At 39.7% G+C, this 21,807-nt stretch overlaps 1 protein-coding gene across 1 annotated transcript in view; it reads right to left on the bottom strand.

Annotated features, from left to right (window-relative positions):
* The window catches only part of LAMA2 (laminin subunit alpha 2), a 630,290-nt gene that overhangs the window by 121,908 nt on the left and 486,575 nt on the right, over positions 1–21,807 (bottom strand). The window contains exons 33-35 of the mRNA XM_019479551.2: positions 12,013–12,155; positions 11,431–11,529; positions 2,975–3,086 (exon numbers count right to left, since the gene is read on the bottom strand). Coding sequence (XP_019335096.2) covers positions 2,975–3,086; positions 11,431–11,529; positions 12,013–12,155 — 354 coding nt within the window. The remainder of the gene's footprint in view (positions 1–2,974; positions 3,087–11,430; positions 11,530–12,012; positions 12,156–21,807) is intronic.

Genomic DNA, 21,807 nt, shown 5'->3' with positions numbered 1-21,807 from the left:
ATATACACAGATGGAGGAAAGGAGGGAGATTGAGAATACATCCTGGTATAGTACAGAAGTATTAGGTTCATGTGCTTTGGTTAGCTACATTACTCCTGAGGGGTCAAAACCTCTGTATAGGGTATTGTCTACTAGAGCCAATAAGTCTTTATACCATAATACACCCTTGTATATTTAGAATAAGCTAAGGGCGACATGATTAGAAGTGCCTTAGTGATTTGGGACACTAAGTGCCATTTTTCAATGAAAGGCATAGACACTTAAGGGGAAATAAAGTCCTGGAAGGACTTTTTGACGATTTAATTGTACATCTTTAACAAAACTAGCAACAAAACTATTTCAAAATGTTTTTCAGAATGTTTATAGAATTCCTTTTTTACTCTGGGTCCAGCTCTACAGGTTGAAGGCAGGATACCTCCAACAAATTATATGGACTTTAAGGTGCACTGAAAAGATCATTTATTGTTAGGACTGAGTTGGGGAGGGAAGCTTTCTTTTCATCTTTATAGTACATTTTGTGGTTCTGAATATCCGGGGGGTTAATCTGTATGTTCATGTGAGGCCTATGGTAGCAGAAAATTATTCTCTGTGCGGACTGTTATTTTAAAACATTATTGGAGGCCTGGAGCTGGGTCTAGGCAACCTATTTTTATTTATTTAAGCTACAATAATAAATTTAAGAAATCATTAATATTTTATTAGACTAGACAATACAATGCAAGACAAGGCACAGCTTTCCACCAGAGCTAGAAGCAAATGCCATAAATCTCCTCGTAAAGATCCTTATCTTAGCTTTCTAATCCTCATGAGTTGTACCCTTTCCAAGGGTCTGAGGACTGGATATTCCCTGTCTGATTTCGGATACATTCCACTTTTGAAGAAAAGAAGAAATTGGAATGATGCATTACATTTTCAAAGATGGTTACTTAAAACTGCTCAGAGGTATAGGCATTTTGAGTAGCCCCATGGAAAAGGATTTGTGAACAGAGTACAGAGATGAAGCAAACATACACAGGAAAAGCTACTCATTGCATGCTTACCTCCTACACCAATATGAGTACATTAGACAGACAGAATAAGCATTTTTTTTCTATTTAGGAATATATTTGTTGTGTTAAATACTTTTTTTAGTTATTTGAACCGATGAATATGGTAGCAAACTTTTTGTAAGTGACAATTCATGCACCATCCTTATATAAATGAATTCACATCAGAGAGAATATCTTTTAAATCAGAAGGGTGCCATCTTGTTAGTAGGATCAGTGGGAACTGTGCAAGAAAGCATAGTACTTCTTGCCCTTCTTTGCCATAGGCACTCCAAACATGAATATATAGTAAATAGAATTATTTGCATGTTTTATTTCTAGCTATTATCTTTCATCTTTTTATTTTATATGAAAGCTTTTATTGAAAGAGCATCCTGCTGTAATGGAATGTTCCACTTAGGGAAAAACTACAGGAAACTCCTCACTAATCAGAAAACTTCAGGGTTTCAAGAACTTCATGATTTCACGACATTTAGTACCTAACATCAGTTACAATCCATACAACCATTGCAATCAGGTTTGTATTGGTGTACCTGCAAGGAAAAAAAAGTGTCTGTAAGTATCATAATGATAGTGGATCCTGAGTATCGATTAGCTGGTAATAGACAATAACATGCAGTGAAAAAAGAGATGCCGTCAGCATATTTAAAAAACTGACTTAGGTGCTGGTTAAAAACATTGATTTTTAAAATTATTCACTATACTTCTGAGGCATTACATTGATTTGCTTCACCCTCCTCCTCCTTTTCCCTCTACCCCAAATCTTAACTCTGTTTCCAGTTGTTCCCAAAAACCTGCGAGAGCGGCATTTGGGGAGAAGCCTAAATGCTGGATGGAAACTTTGAGGCAAAATGTATACATCAACACAGACTTCAAACTCATTTCTGTCTGAGGTGCAGGAAACCCAGTCTGAATTTTATTTAAAACCTCTTTGAAAATTGAGGGCTTTTTTATATTGCTTTTAACATAAATTTAAATTTATTTCAGGATGCCAGCATTGCAAGTTCCAAAGATAATTTGAAATAAGTGTTAGTATTATTACATGATGCACTAGGGTGCATAACCTTAAAGGTAATATAAAATTAATCTACAATGAATATAGTAAATAATGGAGATTTTCTTTTAAAATAAGTCATCTACACACTGCTTGTAGTAATAGCTATATAACCTCACAGAAATCAGTCTCACAGAAAAGAGTTTAACAAGAAAAGAAGATGAGTCCCTATGACCCCTGTTAATGATTAAGAAACAATGCATTTTAAGTGTTTTTATTCTTATCTTGATTTATAGATGTGGACAGTGTTTCGGTTCTGCATAAAGCGGGCTCAGATTCTCTCATAATTCTCAACTGTATTTTTAGGTGCAGGGAATCATGTCCTCAAGGGAGAAGAGCTCACTCAGTTCCACTGCTTGAAGCTAGGAGTCCCTTGCAAATTTCAAGCAGCAGATGTTCATTAGCAGCAAGTAGCAATGTATTTTTAAATTCATTTTTGAGAAATTAAGATGTTGCCTTAAAGTACAAAATGGAACACTAAAACTACATGAGACCTTTTTTTTTTAAATGATTTTTTTTAACTGCCTCAAATAATAAATGAATGCAAAGCAGAAGGCATCCCATTAGTTATTTAATATAATAGGCATTCCTCAAGAACTGGAACATTCCTGAAGAAACACAATCAATGTCCTGCTATTCTGTGCCTATAATTACCAATCCTCAAACTATTGCTATGAAATGCACCCTGTGGATTGCAGAAATCTACAGATACATTATTAAAGTTTCTTAATCTGACACTCAAATCACATGATATGCCTCAGCTAATGAACTCTCTCTCTCTCTCTCTCTCTCTCTCATTGTTGATCTGTCCCTATTTTTTAATACCCTTCAGTTTCCTTGAGGAACAATTGGCGTGTTTTTCTTTTTGCAATACCTTCTGCAGCTTGGAGTGTACCCTTGATGAACTGTTCAAGGGATTTTGCTCTGTCATTAGTCCTCTCAGCATCCTGCCTGGTTTGTTCACCATCTGCCGTCACCTTGGTAGCCTAGTGATCCAAAAATCAGGAAAAGTATAATTAATGGACATGACAACACTGCACCAGGAGATATTACGACTGGCTGAATCTGCTTGCAAACCTTTCCTCAGGCAAAAGGCAATCAATGAATTATTGATCAGATGTACTGGAAATGACATGCTCTGCTCAAGTATAGAATTAAATTTTATTACCTCTTCCATTATATAGAAACTTTATTTTGGGTTCTTGGAAACCCTAGTCATATGGCAGAATAAACAAAGGGAATCAGGATGAGAATATTCTTTGAATTTGTTTAAACCAATGTTGTTCAAAAGATTTTAATGGATGCTACAGCCTGTGCTTTCCACTGGTTTCATGGTTACGTGATTTACTGTTGACCAACTGCAGTGTACAGCACTATCTAGTTGTTACCCTCCTTGAAGGGTAACAATAAGCTAGATGTTTCAATAAGCTGGAGGTATTTCAAATCAAAACATTAATGAATAGAGGAAGAAAGAAAAAGAGAAAGAGAAGGGAGAATTACTCTTTCAACTATCGTGCTTTGACATATTTTGCATATAAGACTTTAGCGTGGTCAATATATTTTGACTATGAGTAAGTATGTGATTTATGACTTTATTGAATCACAACAGCACCAATATAGAGATGAACATCAATTATAGATCTGAAAAGCATGTCCAGGAGGAAAAAATCTTAATATTCTTGATTTTGTTTTCAAATTGAAAATATGACATTTTATGATTTGCCCATTGTTACTTAATGTCTTCCAAACACTTAATATACTAAACTGCAAACACTACTTTATGGAGAAAAGTGTTTGGTGAGGGGCCTGATTTCCCAGAAGGTAGTTTTGAGAGATTCTAGGAAACAGGGCAATGTGCTTTTTCCAACTCATGGGGGAAAAAATGGAAGATCTCTGTGATCTGAGGAAAGATCAAAATCTGTCTAGATATTGCTATGTAAACCCTTTTCTCAATTATAAAAGCACTGCAATCATGTAGCTACAGGAAAATAATACCACTTCAAAAAAAAGTCTTAATCTTGTCCCAGTTGGCTCTGTGTAGATCATTACTGTACTCACCAGATTTTAACCAGCCTGCCCAGGGGAACAATTCTTATTGCTATTGTACAAAAATTGTATGGAAATTCCATTAACATGTAATTGTTTACAGTATTTGAAATGAGTATGCCAAATTTGCCCCTGAAATGAAATACATGCAGCTAAACCACAGATGATTTTGGTTTAGTTTCATGACCTGCCTTACTGTAATTACCTCATAATAATCCATGTTAAAAATAGTTTAAGTACACAGAAGTAGGAACAGTGTTGAAAACATGAACTAGGACATCTGTTTTCATCCTGACCACTAGAATATAATTTCTGTGCAAGTTTAGGCTCTATTACTGGATAATCACATCACATTCTTTAAGGTCTAAGGCTAGAAATGGACATCTTAAGTGGTGCATGATCAGCTGTTCCACGATACATTGTGGCACAGCTGATCACGCTCCAGGGACATCTACAGACATCCCTGGTTGCCTTGCCCTCTATTTTTGGGAGCAGGAGAAATCCTCTTTAGGGACTTCCCCACAAGCATAATTGCAAGCAAGGTTCCCTCCCCTCCCTGCATTTCCAGATATGCATGCTGGGAAGTCCCTTGCAGAAGGATTTCCCCATGCATGTCTGCAAGTGTGGAGGGGGAAATGTGAGTTTCCCCTCCGCACTTGCAGGTGCCAACAGGGAAATCTGCAAGGGATTTTCCCCTATGCACACCTGACAGCACAGAGTGGGGAAACTTGTACTCCCCATTCCATGCTTATAAATCAGCATGAAGAAATTTGTCTGTAATGCACCTGCCTCAGGTTCCCTGCCTTATCCAGACACATCCCTGCAAGGACATGTCCCTTCCAGGGATGTGTCTGGGTAAGCAGCGGAAGTCAGGGCTTTGGGATGAGTGTCTGCAAGCAGGGACCCCTGCTTGCAGACACTCACCCTGTGTAGTGCATGTGGGAATCCCTCTGCAATATATTTCCCCAGGTGTACCTGCAAATGCTGAGTGGGAGGATGTCCCATCCGGGGTGTCCCCCATCCATGTATACAGCACATGCTCCACGCTGCTGCCAGGAAAGTATGCCAATAATGTAGTATGCATTCCTGGCAGCCGTATGGGGGACAGGAGACCCCTCCTATGGGAGATTCCCAAACTCTGAGGTTGCAAATACCCCTGAAGAAATCTACAAAAAGATTTCCTGTGCACTGCACAGGGTGCATGCCTGTAAGCAGGAAGCCCCTGCTTGCAGACTTGTACCCTGAAGTCCCAACTTTCGCTGCTTATCCAGATGTGCCACTGGAGAGACATGTCTGGGTAAATGGGAAAGCAAGGGTGCAGGAGGCTGATTCTGTCTGGGAATTTCTGGGTGTGCAGGACCAGGGAGGCTGGAGAGCCTGAGCAGCTTCACACTGACTGAGCTCTTCTGCCATTAGCAAACAGATGTGGGCTGCCATAAAGTGGTCCAGTTTAATACTACCTTCCATCATGGCCATTAATTTAAGCACCTGTGGCATGACAGAAGGCATGACAGAAGGCAAGGGCATCTACTTGCTTTCATTCTGTGCCACCATATACATTTTTATGGCAGCACAAAGATGACATCTGTCTCCATCCTAAGGCTCAAGAAAACACATTGTCTAGATACAGAGCTACAGAATTAGCTTGTTGAGATACGAAGGTCACCCAAGATAGGAGACAGGTGAAATAAGAGAATCATCTTGATGGACCACTAGTCTTATCCAGCATGGCATGTCTGATGTCATCTTCTCTTTATGTATTTGAGAATTTAGGGACAGGGAGTGTTTTTCAAGGTCTGAGAGTCCTACAGACCTAGAGGACGTATACCCATGTATGTCATTCTTATTATCCATCACACTTGGACACTGCCCCAAAATCTGAAGTCAATATAAACAGCAGTGCCTATTGCACAACCCTATGTCTTCTGTTTAAACTGATTTCTGGTAGAAGCAACGCTACTGAATGGAACTGTGAGGTAATCCTGGTAAAGCATTTCTTCAACCTCTGGATGCCACTTGGGAACAAACTCCAGGTGATTCTACACTTCAAGAACTGCAGACAATAGAGGGTGCACACAATGCTAACCTGTGTTTGGATAATTATGATTCATTGTACAGAAGCAGGGTCTAGCTCCCTAACCAGTATTTCCCTCTGCTTGAAACTAATGTTGCCTCTGCTCTTATTCTCCAGATTTAGTGTCAATTTTCTGTGCAGGGAAATTGTAATTTTCATGGGTAAGGCAGGAGAGAAGTGTTTTTTCTGAGTTGAGGGACACCTTTTTGAACAAGGAAGGTGGAGGGGAAAGACTCAGGTTGGCTGTGTAGAGGTCCCATAAGAACCTTAGTAAAACACAGACAGCCTTTTTTGAAAGCAAATGCTGGGAATCATAGAATCATAGCAAGTTAGGGTTAGAAGGGACCTCAGGAGGTCATCTAGTACAACCCCTGGCTCAAAGTAGGAACATCCCCAACAAGATCATCCCAGCTAGCCAAAGCCAGGTCTTAATAACCTCCAAGGATGGAGATTTCACCACCTCTCTCTGGGTAACCTGTTCCAGTGTTTTACTACCCTCCTAGTGAGAATACTGTTCCTAATATCTAACCTAAACTTCCCTTCTGCAACTTGAGACCAGAACAAAGAGTTGTTCTGTCATCTGCCACCACTGAGAACACTCTAGCTCCATCTTCTTTGGAAACACCCTTCAGGTAGTTGAAGGTTGCTATTAAATCCCCTCTCAGTCTTCTCTTCTCCAAACTAAATAACCCCAGTTCCCTCAGCATCTCCTCATAAATCATATCCCCCAACCCCCTCACCATTTTTGTTCTCCTCCTTCAGACTCTCTTCAATTTGTCCACTTCCTTTCTGTAGTGGTGGCCCCAGTACTGGACACAGTACTTCAGATGTGGCCTCACCAGTGCTGAATAGAGGGGAATAATCACTTCCCTTGATCTGCTGGCAACACACCTACAAATGCAGCCCAGTATACCATTAGCCTCCTTGGCAACAAGGGCACACTGCTGGCTCATATTCAGCGTATTGTCCATCGTAACCCTCAGGTCATTTTCTGCAGAGCTGCTGCCCAGCCAGTCAGCCCCCAGCGTGTACTGGTGCATGGGATTTTTTTGTCCTATGTGCAGAACTTTGCATTTATCCTTTGTTGAACCTTATGAGATTCCTTTTGACCCAATCCTCCAATTTGTCTAGGTCACTCTGAATCCTAGCCCTATCCTCCGGCATATCTACTACTCCCCACAGCTTGGTTTCACCAGCAAACTTGCTGAGGGTGTACTCTATGCCATCTTCCAGGTTGAAGACATTGAACAAAACTGGTCCTAGATCTGACCCCGGGGACTCCATTTGATACCAAGTTGTCTATTGTACATTGAGCCATTGATTACCACTCTCAGAGTCTGGTGCTCTAGACATTTTTCTACCCACCTTACAGTCCATTCATCCAGCCCATACTTTCTTAGCTTGTCCACGAGAATGTTGTGGGAGAACATATCAAAAGCCTTGCTAAAATCAAGGTACACCACATCCACTGGTCTCGCCATATTCACAGAGCCAGTCATCTCATCATAGAAGGCAATCAGGTTAGTCAGGTATGACTTGCCCCTGCTGAATCCAAGCTGATTGGTCCTAATCGCCTTCTCCTCCAAGTGCTTAGAAATGGATTCCTTGAGGACCTGCTCCATGATTTTTCCAGGAACTGAAGTGAGGCTTACTGGTTTGGAGTTTCCTGAATCCTCCTTTTTCCCTTCCTTAAATATGGACACTATGTTTGGCCTTTTCCAATCATCCAGGTCCTCTACTGATAACCATGAGTTTTCAGAGATTATGGCCAGTGGCTCTGCAATCTCATCAGCCAACTCCCTCAGCACCCTTGGGCGCAGCCTATCTGGACCTATGGACTTGTATATGTCCAGCTTTTCTAAATAGTCCCTAACCTGTTCTTTCACCAGTTGGCTGCTCAACTCCACCCCAAACTCTAGTCTAGGAGATGAACTTGCCTGTGAAGACTGAGGTGAAAAAGGCAATGAGCACTTCAGCTTTTTCCTTATCCTCTGTGACAAGGTTGCCTCCCCCATTCAGTAAGGGACCTACACTTTCCCTGATCCTCCTCTTCCTACCAACATACTGGTAGAAACTCTTCTTGTTACTCTTCACATCCCTTGCTAGCTGCAACTCCAATTGAGCTTTGAACTTCCTGACATTATCCCTGCACTTCTGAGCAAAACTCATACTCCTCTCTAGTTATTTGTCCAAGTTTCTACTTCTTGTAAGGTTCCTTTTAGTAGCTTAGTTTACTGAAGAGTTCCCTGTTAAGCCAAACTGGTCTTCTGCCATACTAGTCTTCCTGTGCATCAGGATGGTTTTCTTCTGCGCTCTCAGTAAGGCTTCTTTAAAGTACAGTCAGCTCTCCTGCTCTCCTCTCCCCTTCAGACTGGCTTCCCTGGGGATCCTGCCCATGAGTTCCCTAAGCAAGTCAAAGTCTGCTTTTCTGAATTCCAGGATCCTTACTCTGCTGCTCTCCATCCTTCCTTTCCTCAGGATCCTGAACTCAATCATCCTGTGGTCATTGCTGCCCAAGTTGCCATCCACTACTGCATTTCCTACCAATTCATCCCTGTTTGTGAGCAGCAGGTCAAGAAGAGCATGGCTCCTAGTTAGCTGCTCCAGCACTTGCACCAGGAAGTTTTCCCCAACACTCTCCAAAATCTTTCTGAAATCAGAGCATGGAATGAGAAAATGAAGGGCTGGAGCATGAGGGAGGGAGAACAGCGAGAGGAGAAGGAATCAATAACTGGAGGGAAAAGAACAAAATCTAATTAGCTAATGAGGATATGGTTGTGTGGCCAAAATGGAAGACAATGAGGGGAGATGGGGGATTAGAGCTACACTGTTTGTGAAGAAAAAATAAAAAGGGCACTGACAGAGCAAAAACAAGAAATAGCATTTTCTTCTAGACTTTACATTAAATGTATGGCAATTTCCTCCTTTCTGATTCCTCCTTAATATGCTCCCTAGCACCTTTCACTTGTGTTTCTGTGACCTTCAGATTATAGGAAGGAAGGAGGAAGATGCTTTATTATTTGCAGCCCTATAATTTATTCTTGGCACTAGCCATCACTTGGTAGTTAGACATGTCTTTATATAGTAACTACATTCCCAACTTCTACATGAGAGCAAACAGCCCTCCTCTCACCCCACACACTCCCCCTAGCTGGGCCCTTCCTCCCACTGAAGAGCAAAGTTAGCAGTTGGAACCTCCTTACAATCCCAATGCTAAGATGACAAACTGCAATCCAATTAACTATCCATTGTGGGGATAACTGAAGGACCAGAGGCACAGGCAGCAAGGCAGGTCTGAAAAAAACAACATGGTAGGCCTCTGGCAGCAGCAAAGTAGCAGGGTGGCAGTGTTCACATACCCTGGACTAAGATGAATCAAACAGTTCACACATCTGAGGGTTATTATTTCTGTCTATAGATTCAACAAGACAACACAGACTGAACACTCCGTTCGTGTTTCAAGGTTATCCCTTCAAGAAAAGAATCCCTTTTTAAAAAAAATTTCAAGGGTAAGAAAGAAAAAAGGATGCTCACAACTCCTGGAACTTGTTCACAACCTCAAGGTTGAGAAACCCAAATCTAAGAAGTGTCATTTTCTCTGCTTTCAAATATAGGGTTCTCTTTAATAGAAAGTCTTTAAGATCAAAGACTTCTTCATTATGCCTGGTCCCCTTGTAAGGTGGGGGGAGTAAGCACAGATGAAGGAAAAGAGACAACGAATAAGACTCTGTTATTTTAGCATTGGTGGTATACATACATGCACATACTCTCTAAGTTTACATGCTGTAACTCAGCAAAGATTTACACACACACACAAGCATGCATGGAAGTATACACCATAATTCAATAAAAATTTACAAAATAATATACATAATTTACAGAAGCTAACCCACTCAAAATGGCTTAAGGTTGCAATGCTCCTCTTTAGGGTAAGATTTTAAAATGAATTAGAATTTTTCAAACTCCAGATACCTATTCTTAGCTGTACGTGTTAAAAGTATACCACAGAGTACCCTGCGTGTGCGCTAATGAAAGTACAGAAAGTAAATGAACTACTTTGCTCAACATCATATCTTCAGGTGAGCTCACTCTTTATATGAATGCCTTTTAAAAAGTTTGCGTTTCATCAAGCATGATAATAATTCCCTTTCTCAGATTTCCGTACCAGTAGGTGGCATACTTTATGTTATTTTCCTTTCAAAGTCTCCTGATAACCTAACTACATTCTGCACTGAAATAAAAACTTTCCCAATAAAAAAGAATAACTAGTGCACAGAAGTGGCCTCCTGGAGACTGTCACTTTCCTCAAAGGTATTTTTTTTTAAAGTAAAGGTATTTTTTTTAAATTGAATTCTCCCTACAAATACAGTTCTAATGTTTGATTACTCCAGTGATTGACTCTGAATGATAACTAGATATGATTTGAAACCAGAATATACTGCCTTGCTGTGCAGTTTTGCCCAGAACCTGAATCAATTTAGCTTGCCATTTCTTCTACAGCCACCAGAGAAACAAGCAACCACAGCAACTGGATTTTTTTTTTACCATTTGAACTGCAGAAACAGCAGAACTTTTTCTGTAATATGCCTTGAGACTGCCTGGGCACTTTATAACTCAGAGGAATTCACTGAGTGAACTTCTGGTACCTGTGTTGTGACAGGCAATCCCACAAGAGAAACACATTGTATTATTTCACTGAGATAGTCAGACCCAGGAGGTTTGAAAGAGAATATGGAGTTTTTAGGGGATGAGTTTGCTGATGCAGAAACAAAGCAAAAGCTTTTTTGAGAGGGAGGACTGACTTGAAGGGGGAAATGAGAGAAACTCACATATTCAGTTGCTGAATGCATCAACCAACCAAAACTAGACTTCAGCTACATGAGACTAGCAAGGTAATAATCTCACAGTCTAGCCACTGTGGCTTTTGTCAGCAGTCCTTTTGAGACTTGTTCAGATTTGCCACAACAAAGAGTCTCTTTGCTTTAGCAATAGCATTTTAAAATCCTTTCATTCTTGGGTGCTGAGACTATATCTCAATAAACTGGCCCCTAAAAACAAGCTGCTGGGGGATGGGAGTTCAAACCAGCTCATTTGATTGAAAAGTGTTTTATACTTTATCCATTCAACTGTATTAAATTCACCTCCAAAAAAGAATGTTCTCTGTTACTGAACAGCTTCCCCAGAACCAACCTACAACCCTATGGACTCACTCTTGTCAATAGTTCATTCATCTCTGTGTAAAGGGTATCCAGGTTTTTCTCTGCCAACTGAAGGAGTCTCTCTGGTGCTCGTTGAGGAGATAACAAGTGCTGCAAAAATATTTTAATTTATAGATTTAAGTGTTTCAGAAATAATGGAAAGAAGAAACATCAAAGCATGCTTCTCATTGTGGAATGAACCTATTTTTTTACACTAATTACTATTGTCATAACCTTCCAAAACTCAGGGGTTTTAACATAGGATAGACAATATATGCTGCAATATAACTGTTTTATGAACTGTTAAAAGACCTCTACTTTATTTTTAATATAACTTCATTCTTTTCTTGACTGAAACATTTATTTGCATCTATGTGCACAAACATATATTATCACTGCATGATTAACTTATTACAATAAGTCAAAATAAATAATTGCAATAACTGTTTACCAACTGTGACAAGTTTGAAGTAATTAAGCCTTTATTTTTTCTTCTTCCCTACCTCTAACCATAGATGTAAGTTTGAGTGAATAGCTGCCAGTCTGTACTGAAGCAGCTGTCTGAGGGGTTGTGCGTATCTACTGTGAATGTACCTTTAATTCCTGTGTTGTGTTCTCAAAACCATACAGCATTTTATATGGAGCAGGCAGTGGGGCACTGAGATTGACACTCATAACCATCTGGTTTAGTTGATCCAAGTCATTGAGAAGAACTCCTGTGCATTCATCATCACAAGCTGAGGAAAAGACAGTAAAGCATATTTACTCCTGCTAAGTATTTAAGGCAGATATTTGACTCAGAAATATTTTACAGCACACAGAGTTCAGTGAAAGATAATACTACTAATCTCAGATAATTAACCCCAACAAGTGTACAGTACTAAGAAAGAAATTATAGAAACAGCAACTAGAGAAAAAAAGGTCTTATTGCCCAGAACCTGATAATGGGGCAGCATAATATATAAAACATAAAGAGCAAAATTAGCAGACTTAACTGGTTTAAAGCAGCAAAAATTAGCATTACATGTTATAGGCTAGCCTGTATAAAATCCTAAATTAGCCAAGCAATTTGGAAGAAGTCTGGAGGAAGAAGACAGGTAGTACAGAAAATCTAAGGAGCACTAAAAAGAGAATTATGGATTGTGCTACAATGTGTTTGACTATAAGAAAACCTACATTCATGCCATTTATATACTTTATAGATTTACCACACAATAGTGTGGCTAAGTGTGTTAAACTGTAATATAGAGAGCAAAAAAGGTCCATGTGAACATGCTGACCATTTTCCATTAAGCTTTTTTTCCACTTCCTTTCATTATCCATCTAATAATTTTTTAATGTATGTGTCTTGTTTTGCAAATGCTGTATAGCTTGAAAAATGCTGTTGTGTATTACACATGCCTTAAAGGAATTTGCAACGTTTTTTTCCACGTATTTTATTATCCATTAAAAGAAGCTCACATAACCTTTGAGTCTCATGTTATTTGCCCTACAGACAGAAAATTCACCTCGTAGATAGGAAGTTATTGGTATGGTTTTCTGTGGATATAAGTCTCTTGTCTTCAAGCACAAAGGTGTTACATAGGATCAGCAGAGCTATATAGCATCTCAGGAGGTGGAGTAATTGTAAAACAATGAATACACTGGGGAAGCTAAGAGACATACAGGGCTGTGCCTAAGGATGCAATTATTATTATCAGTCAGAAACACCCTCTTAATGGCTAAAAAACCATTCAACGAAGTGTACATCTTTGTAAAAATATTAGGTATGGGAGATGAATTTCAATACAGAATGACAGTTTTTTCCTGAAATCTATTGTTCAAGCAGATTAAATTTCTGCTCTTGATAATCCTCAGTCACACTCATCAGAATGATCTCTCATTCTATACTGGGCAAGGACTGTGGTTTAATGTAGCAGGGTATTGGTTCAAGTGCTGATACAGAAAGAAAAATGGATGCTGATTTAATACACCAAAAAGCCAACATGCTAGCTGGAGAGGCATCTGAGAAGATGGATGCTGGCGTATGGCACTAGGAAGAGGGTAGGCAAGTTTCACTAGAAGGAGGATATTGCTATTTTAACAGATCCTTTCTTCATTTAATTTGTCTTCCTACCCCTCAATATTTTATTGCTTTAGCTGAAGTGCAATGTAATTGTTCTTGTTGGGGCCTATATATTCTGGTTTATACCTGTATGACAAAAACCTCTTACTGCCCCCACTCTTGTTGTCTGTATCGGTGCATTTAGAAGATAGAGAAACACAAGGGAAATGAAAGTTTTACAGCAAGAGTGGGGTTTTTTTGGGGTTTTTTTTTTTACCAACTTCTATTCCATAATTGGTCAAGACACACAGAGCTGATAACCATTTTGGAGGCTACAGTAGAAAGCTAGTGCTCTTTTAAGCTGAGGAAATTATTTTAGGGGTAGAATTCATAGCATTACACAAAGGACTGCATGCTTTGGTGTAATGGACTGTTTTTTTATCCTGATGCAAAGTATTTTAAACAATAAGCTACTTCTATTTGCCCTCAAATTTTTTGGAGTGGATGGTAATAAAACCTAAAAATTGGATGTTAAAGCCAAACTTAATTCACCGTGATAAGAAAATCTTGAATAGCTTATAAAGACATGAAGTGTTCTCAATGAATAAACAACTGCCATTTGGTAAGTGTGCTGTGAGCATTCAGTGTGAATTAACACCTCTTGCATAATAATCATGCTGAAAAGAGGAACTACATCAAGTGAGGAACTCAGTTGACTAGAAGAGACAGGGCTAAGTTACTCCAATATACAGGATGAAACATATTGGAGCAATAGCAAATATTTCAAGAACATGATTATATTTTACATGACTAAATACTTCCAAGGCTTGATCCATAAAACTGTCAGGATAAATTTGTGTCTAATACTAAGAAATACAGTATTAAATTTAGATCATTATAGCAGAGCACACATGTAAGGGGCAAATCATGCAGTCAATATTATAATCTTTCAGTTAGCAATTAACACAAAATACTGCATTTTCAGTTTTCACTACCATCTTTCATGCATAACTACAAAAAACTGTAACTTACCTCTTAGCAAAAACCATCAGAAGGCATGTTTCCAAAAAAAAAATACTTAAGAAACATTCATCACACGAGAAATTACAGTGTAAGATATACATGTTTTATGGACATTAGCCCATTTCCCCAAATTTTATGGATGAAAAATGAATATGGCAATGGAATCAGATCTCTTATCTCAGATCTCACTATATTTAGATCATCTCCATCAAGTCCTCTTTATTCTGTAATTCCTCTTAATGGCCTGCAGATCTCTGAAAAGCTCTCATTTCCTCAATATATTTTCTCCTTCCTTATTTTTCAAGATGCCACATTATATAAAATGTTCATTATAAAAATATTAGTGTAGCATACACAGTAATGATTCAAAACTTGTGTACAAACACTATTTAATGTCCTCCACGGGTTTCTTCTGGATGAGGAGGGCAGATGTGGACTCATTCCTGAGCTGATCAGTGCTTCTACTCTACGGTAATAGTGAATTGCTACAAATATCTCTTTCTGGCCACTAGGTTCTACATGACTGGTGGAAGAAAAATATTATCGTTGAATTTTGCCTTGTGTATCTGAAACCAAACTACTCACCATTAGTAAAATGCCAGCACCCATATTATGATCACAGCTATTTTCCTGTATAAGAGAAATCTGTGGAATCTCTGACATCATTATGTGGTAACTCTTGACAACTCATGACTTTTTAATATTAACTATGTTTTTGTCCAGGATTATTTCTTCTGCAATCCTAGATATGGCCAGTCAGTGCAGTGAGAGACTGAATTTGTAATCAATCCCAGGTGTTCAACTGGATAGTGTATAATATGAACCTAATTCTTTCTTTCTTAAATTTTTTCCTTCATCAGTAGGTCAAAAACAAAGGGAAAAAATAGCACATATACAAAAGAAGCAGAGGTGAGGTGAAAAGAGGTGAAATCCTGGCTTTCTGGAATTTACAGAAGAATATTGTCAGGGAATTCAACAGAGCCAGGATTTCATCCATGACCTGTCTCTGAAACCTGGTGAAATTTAGGTTCAGATCTGGATCAGGTTCATTTCTGCTCTGCATTATTTGTAATCCCCTGTTTACTGTCCTTGACCAACACACAGCAGCTAGCAGACTCACAGATGTAAAGGTTCCGGGCCTGGCATCAGGGTATGCTTGTTAAAGGACCCTTGATAGTTTTCTTTTTCATTGGTAGAATGCAGGTTTGTTGACTACAAGGCATGGTTCATCTCTTTTGTCATGGTCATAGTAAATTAACAAATATTCTATATGTGTAAATATATTTTCTATCTTCTCTGTCACACATGAATTATTTCTATCCTTTCTTATTAGTCAGAGAGCAGAAGCCAAAGTGCCTCCTTTTCATTTATGTCCTGTTTGTATGCAGGCACCATGTTGGCAATATCTCTCTAAGGAAAAAGTTTGCTGTTTAAGTGTTACAGCAAAACTCAAAGTACTACAGGCTAATTTTTTTTTAGAGGCAAGGCCCTAAAAGTTCTCAGTAGGTGAATTATTATTTCATTATGAATTATACATGTTACAGTAAAGCCTGGAGGCTCTACTGAGAAAAGGAACCAATCATGTTTGTGCCAGCCACTGCATTAGCATACGGGAAAAGAATCAAGAAAGGACTCAAATTGGCTAATTAAGCACATAAATAGGACTTAGGCAAAGTTTATGCATCTAAGTTCCAAAAAGCAATTCAAATTGTCCCTGTGATAGTAGCCACAAAACTTACTAAGCACTGAGGTGCACATTAGGTGTCTCTATTTTGGACTGAATGGGTGCAGCCACATGAGCAGGGGCATGTGTTTACAGCAGCATAAACAGTAGCAGCACAAATTTGTGCTACTACTTTATGCTGCAGTGCACACCCTTGCTCATGTGTACACAACCTAGGCACCTAAACCTGACTGCTCTTAAATTCCTTCAAAGTCTGTTCAATGACTGTAAAGATCCAAGGTGCCTAAACTGGTCAGACTGAACTGTACCCTGGAACACTTGGAAGTTGCAATGCCTAAGTGTAAGTGCCTATAGAAACATTTTGAATTATGTCCACAGTCACCATCCTGAAAAGCTTACAGTCTAAGACCATAGTCATGGAAAGCTTATCCACATACTTAACTTTATGCTTTCTGAGCAGTTCAATTTAAGTACCATATTTAAGTGATTCTAAGATGATCTCCCATCCATTTAACATTGGGTTAGCCCCTTGTCTTAAAATCAAGTAGGAAGGCAGTGGCAAGGACAGACAGCTGCTATGGCTTGGGCACCAGTCCCTACCTGGGGCTGGGGTTGTAGCCACAGCTTCAGCTGCTATAGGAGAGAGTAGAGACTGGGGGGGGGGGGGGGCAACGCTGTGGGGAGGCAGGCAGGGGGCAGAGGTGGCAGGGAGGCAGACACAAGCACCTGCTCCCCCACTACCTGCAGCATTCATACGGGGGGGGGGTCATGTTAAAGATGACCCTCCAAAACAAATTGATAAATTTTCCATGTATAGAATCGAATTATCAGAGGGCTGTCTTAAATTCAGGGTCATGTTAGATCTGAGTAAATATGGCAGTTACACAGTGTATAAAAATGCACATGTGCAAGGTTTTGCAAGAATTGGGGCTAATTTAAGACAGGATCAATACACTACAGATGTGACAGAAATCCCACTGAGAAGAACGGTTGTCTTCCCATTGTCTTCAATCAGCATAGGCTCAAGCTCTTTGGGAATGAAGGAAAGAACAAAAAAAAAGCTGTCACTGACAGGAAGTCTGGGTGATATGCCTTGGTTATATGCACAGTATTAAGTGCCTGATAGCTTAAACTTTTAATCTTCCATAATTGTTTGAAAAAATTAAATATTAAGGGCCTCAATCATTTGCTGTGCCCTATATGTACTATTGGGCGATGGGGAAGCATTGCTGTAGAGATGATATCCACGTGCAAAGTTACCTGTGTGTACTAAGGTCCATTTTAAGGCATGATCGGATCTAATTTGTGATCCCAACAATCACACACCTTACCAAGCACATGTGCACAGTAGGATGTCTGATTTTGGGATCAGGCATTAGGTTCCAGTCATGCCTTTCTTGCCAGATCCTGATCCCAGCCCCTGCATCAGAAAATTAAAGCCTGGGTGCCCACAATAAGCTATTAGTTGGGGATGGGGACCAAACTGGGATTTAGAACCAGACATAGTCCAGTCCTCAGCTCTGGCAACAATCAGCTGATTATCAAAACACCAGCTCAGGGGCACAAGCAGTCTTTACAGGTCCCAGTGTACCGGGACCCTGGGATTGGACTGCTGGAGCTCAATCCCAGGATTCCCATGCATGGGGATGAGTAAAAACCCTGTTTGCTGACCAGCAGGGGAGCATACCGGGTTTTTACAGGTCCTGGGGTCCAGGGAGTGGTTCTTTTCTCAGCCCAACCAGGTAGGGGACATCTGTGGGCTGCTCCACGCTGGATCCTGATACTCAGCTGAATGGGCCAGCCAGAACTGGCCACATGTTCAATTTAAGGCATGATACAAAATAGCCACAAAGTTGTTACACATTATATGTCAAATAACTTTGTGGCTCAGTTATTCAAGGCACAATTAACCTTCTAATCATATCTTAAATGTAACATGTATCAGAGCCCTTAGGATTGGAGCTATAACTTTTTAACCCTTACAGAGTTGTGCATATTTAGGAAATATGGCAACCATAATTAAAAAGTCAACTCTTGCCTGCAGTACCAATGGCACAATATCCAAGCTATCACCTCTAATGTCTGCTACAAGTAGAATACTGATACTGGGTCAAATGTTGGTCAACAATGACTTTTATAACAGCATTTAAATATTTGTCTCATTTAATGCTATGGGGGTGCACAGACAGAATAACTGATTATAAATTAAAATTCACAACTGTGCAAAATTAAGAAAATTGGGGGTAAATTGTTCATATTTGAAATTAAACAATTTGTCCCATCATCATTAAAAATAAGCTCTCACCTGCTACTAATTTTCTTATTGCCTAAGAAGGCTATTGTTTTTTTGAACAAAGAAGGGAAAATGAGTTATAATAAATGGATTCCATGAGAACACAAGCTGCAATGGGTATGTATATTAATCAGCTAGGAGCCCTTCATCAACATGCCACTCTGAAAATGCAAGCTCATTTAGTTCATAAGTTATTTCTCTAGGTCATTCAGACTACTGTCTTTTTCATAGGATACCTATTTTTGGCCATGTTTTTACCACCCTGTCCTAACTGCACATCAGAGTAAACCTAACATTATTCTGATGAGGTTACTGGGGAAGCTGATTCTGGAACAGCTATCCATCTGTAGTTATTGTTCTATTCCAATGAAAGTGTAACTAACTTGTTCCCATTGTACAATAGTTGTTTAAAGCAACCTGTCACTATGTACAATGTAACTGTCATGAAACAACGCTGAAAAAGGTTATCTCCTAAACAGTAGCAAAAATAATAAGTCATATTTTTTTTAAAAAGAAGTAACAACTGTTAGGTATGACAAACTAGTATTGTACAAATTAGATTATATTTTTCATGCAATTATTTAGATGCAAGTGCACACTTCTCTTTGGTATTTTTCTGCCTTTTCTCTGCAAGTTTTTCACCATTAAGCTATTTAGTATAAAGAAACATTAACATATAAATGTTACATTTGGATACTAATACATTGTAATAGGTTGGCTAAAAAGTTATCTTTAATAGGATTTCAGTGTGTATTCCTTAACTTTTATGTCCTGTTTTTAAATATAGTGTTGCCCTTTAAAGAACATTTCCAACGAATTCATTAGGAGAAATTATTTGGTGCTGAACACAACCATTCAAAATCTATATTAATTTCTGATCATATTAAATATGATCTACCAAAATGTTAATAGCTTGAGCAGACAGTTACGTTAAATGTATAATAATACAACTATATCTACTACCTACATGCATCCATTTGTGTATATATGCCTTAAAGTAGACCACTTTTGACTACTTAAGCTGTAACATAAGCAGTCAGATCCTCAGTTGCAAAGTTTAACTTTGCACCACCAAGGGCTCTGGGTGGGGAAGAAAATGTGTCAGGGCTTCTCTAAGTGACATCCACTTTCAGTAGCTCTTGATGGGACCTTTGACAGCTAATGATAATCAGTACATCATAAGTTCACCAATGGTCTTTTTCTCTGACACACTTCATATCACATCCTCTATAATCTATAAGAAGGAGAAAGTGCATACAACCACCTATACTGGCTCCATGCATTTGGGCACATCATAAACCTACTGTTTGAACAGAACCAACTGGGGAAATGGGAAGTTGGGAAATGGTCTGCCACATTTAAGTTAAAGGAAAATGTTGGCTCAAGAACGAATGAATATAACCTGGCCATAAGTAAATCTAGGTTGGAAGCTGGAGAAAAGATTTTAGCCATCATGGCAGAGAAACTGTGCAAGAGCTTCCCAATAAGAGAAGCAGTGGCAAAAAAAGCAAAACAAAATGAAGCAAAACTAACTCACTTTAAGAGAGAGCTTGAAGAGATTATGTGGGGTAAAGGGAGTTATGGAAGGGATTACGTGGTGTGCTTGTCTGAACCCTCTCAGTCCTATCTTCCAATACTAAAATACGTAAGTCTAACTCTGGTTCTCAGTAGGAACAGGAAAATGAAACTTGTGTGTAGGTAGAAATAAAAATATAACTCTGAAGTTCAAATTGATGATCTAATAATTTAAAATAGTTCTAGTTTTTGCTCACAATTTTCCCCAACTAAATACAACAAGGACAGGCACCTAAGGCTAGGTACAGACATTTGAAAAGCCTGAGGAGGAACAGATCCAAGTTATGCGGTTTAATCTAAGAACCCTAGGCCCTTTGGTGGGGAGGACACACAGGTGGCCTGAACTGGCCAAGGCCAACAGGTTGGGGGCACTCCTGCATGACTCCCAGCATGCCTTTGGGCTGCCAGAAACTAATGAGCACAGCCAAATGCCCAGGCCACCCATGATGACTGGCTGACAGGTACAAAATCATGCCCCCAAACCCCTGCCACATCATCTGTTAGCCACAGGCATCTCTCAGCTGCAGGTAGCCAGCAGAGGGAGGCATGTTTGCCTTGCAGCACAGTTAGGCTCTGGTCTCCTGGGGCTACCCTCACTCATGCAGGTATGGGGGTCTCTGGGTTTTGTCCAGGGTGGGGACACAAGGGTCCACCCCAAGCAGGACAGAGGTGGGGGTGGGAGCATGGATTAATGCTGGTGCCACTCACTCATTCTGTCATCATTCATCCTTCCTCCATCAGTATGGAGCTTGTATGTGTGAATGGGATTTTGGCTTTTGTAAATCATACTATTTACACACAGAAGTGATAGTGCTTATCACCCGGGTGGCAGAACAGGCCCATGGACTGGGCCCATACCATTCATCTGGCCCAAAAATGGGATTAGGAGGGCACCTCTTGTATATGATAATATAAAGTACAGAGCAACACAGAATCAGGCCCTAAAGCTATATGAAAGAGAACTACTATATTAGCTTTTCCTTTGTGCTTTTATAATACACTATAAGATAGTTACTGAATAGTAATAATGGTAATAATACTTTTCATTTATATAACATCCACATTCAGCATCTGGGAGCATCACATGTAAACATTCAGTGCCCTTGGGAGCAGAGTGGGCAGACTGATGTAACACGGGGTGGAGGCAGGTGTGACATGGAGAGGACTGGCAAGTCTGGGGAGTGGGTCGGTGGGTCCATGGAGGGAGTCAGGGGACTAAAATAGCATGGTCAGGGTTGGGAGGATGGAAACAGCATAGCCGCAGGGCTGAGGTGAACAGCTGGCTTTCCCAACCCCAGGACTATGCTGCAAACATGTACAGGCATTCATCATGAGATCAGGTTAACTCTGATCTTTCTCAGTCTAAATTAGTGCACCTCCTGTAATACACTAACTTAAAATAGGTGCACCAGTTTTTGACTAAATTAAACCTTCTGATTGGGCATTGCCTGCATGTCTAGTCATTTATATCAACCAGACTCTGATTATGTTGATCTAAATTAAAAACATTAGGAGCTGCCATTTACTGGGTCAGTCCAGAGGTCCGTCTTACCCAGTATCCTGTGTCACACAGTGGCAAAGAGTGGATACTGAAAGGGAGAGTGAACAAGGTATGACCAGGGCTTTTTCTACTGCTCCTCTCTCACTTGCAGCCTCCAGCATTAAAGTCTAGGAAGATCTGATTCAGAGGCAGTACCCCTTACTCCCATCCTCAAAGAATCTGGCCAATCCCTTTCTGAATCTGGCTAAACTGTCAGTTTTCACAGCATC

Source organism: Alligator mississippiensis, chromosome 1 (genome assembly GCF_030867095.1).
Source record: "Alligator mississippiensis isolate rAllMis1 chromosome 1, rAllMis1, whole genome shotgun sequence".
NCBI lineage: Eukaryota > Metazoa > Chordata > Crocodylia > Alligatoridae > Alligator > Alligator mississippiensis.
The sequence above is the reverse complement of the archived record's forward strand: the minus strand, read 5'-3'. Positions and strand labels throughout refer to the sequence as shown.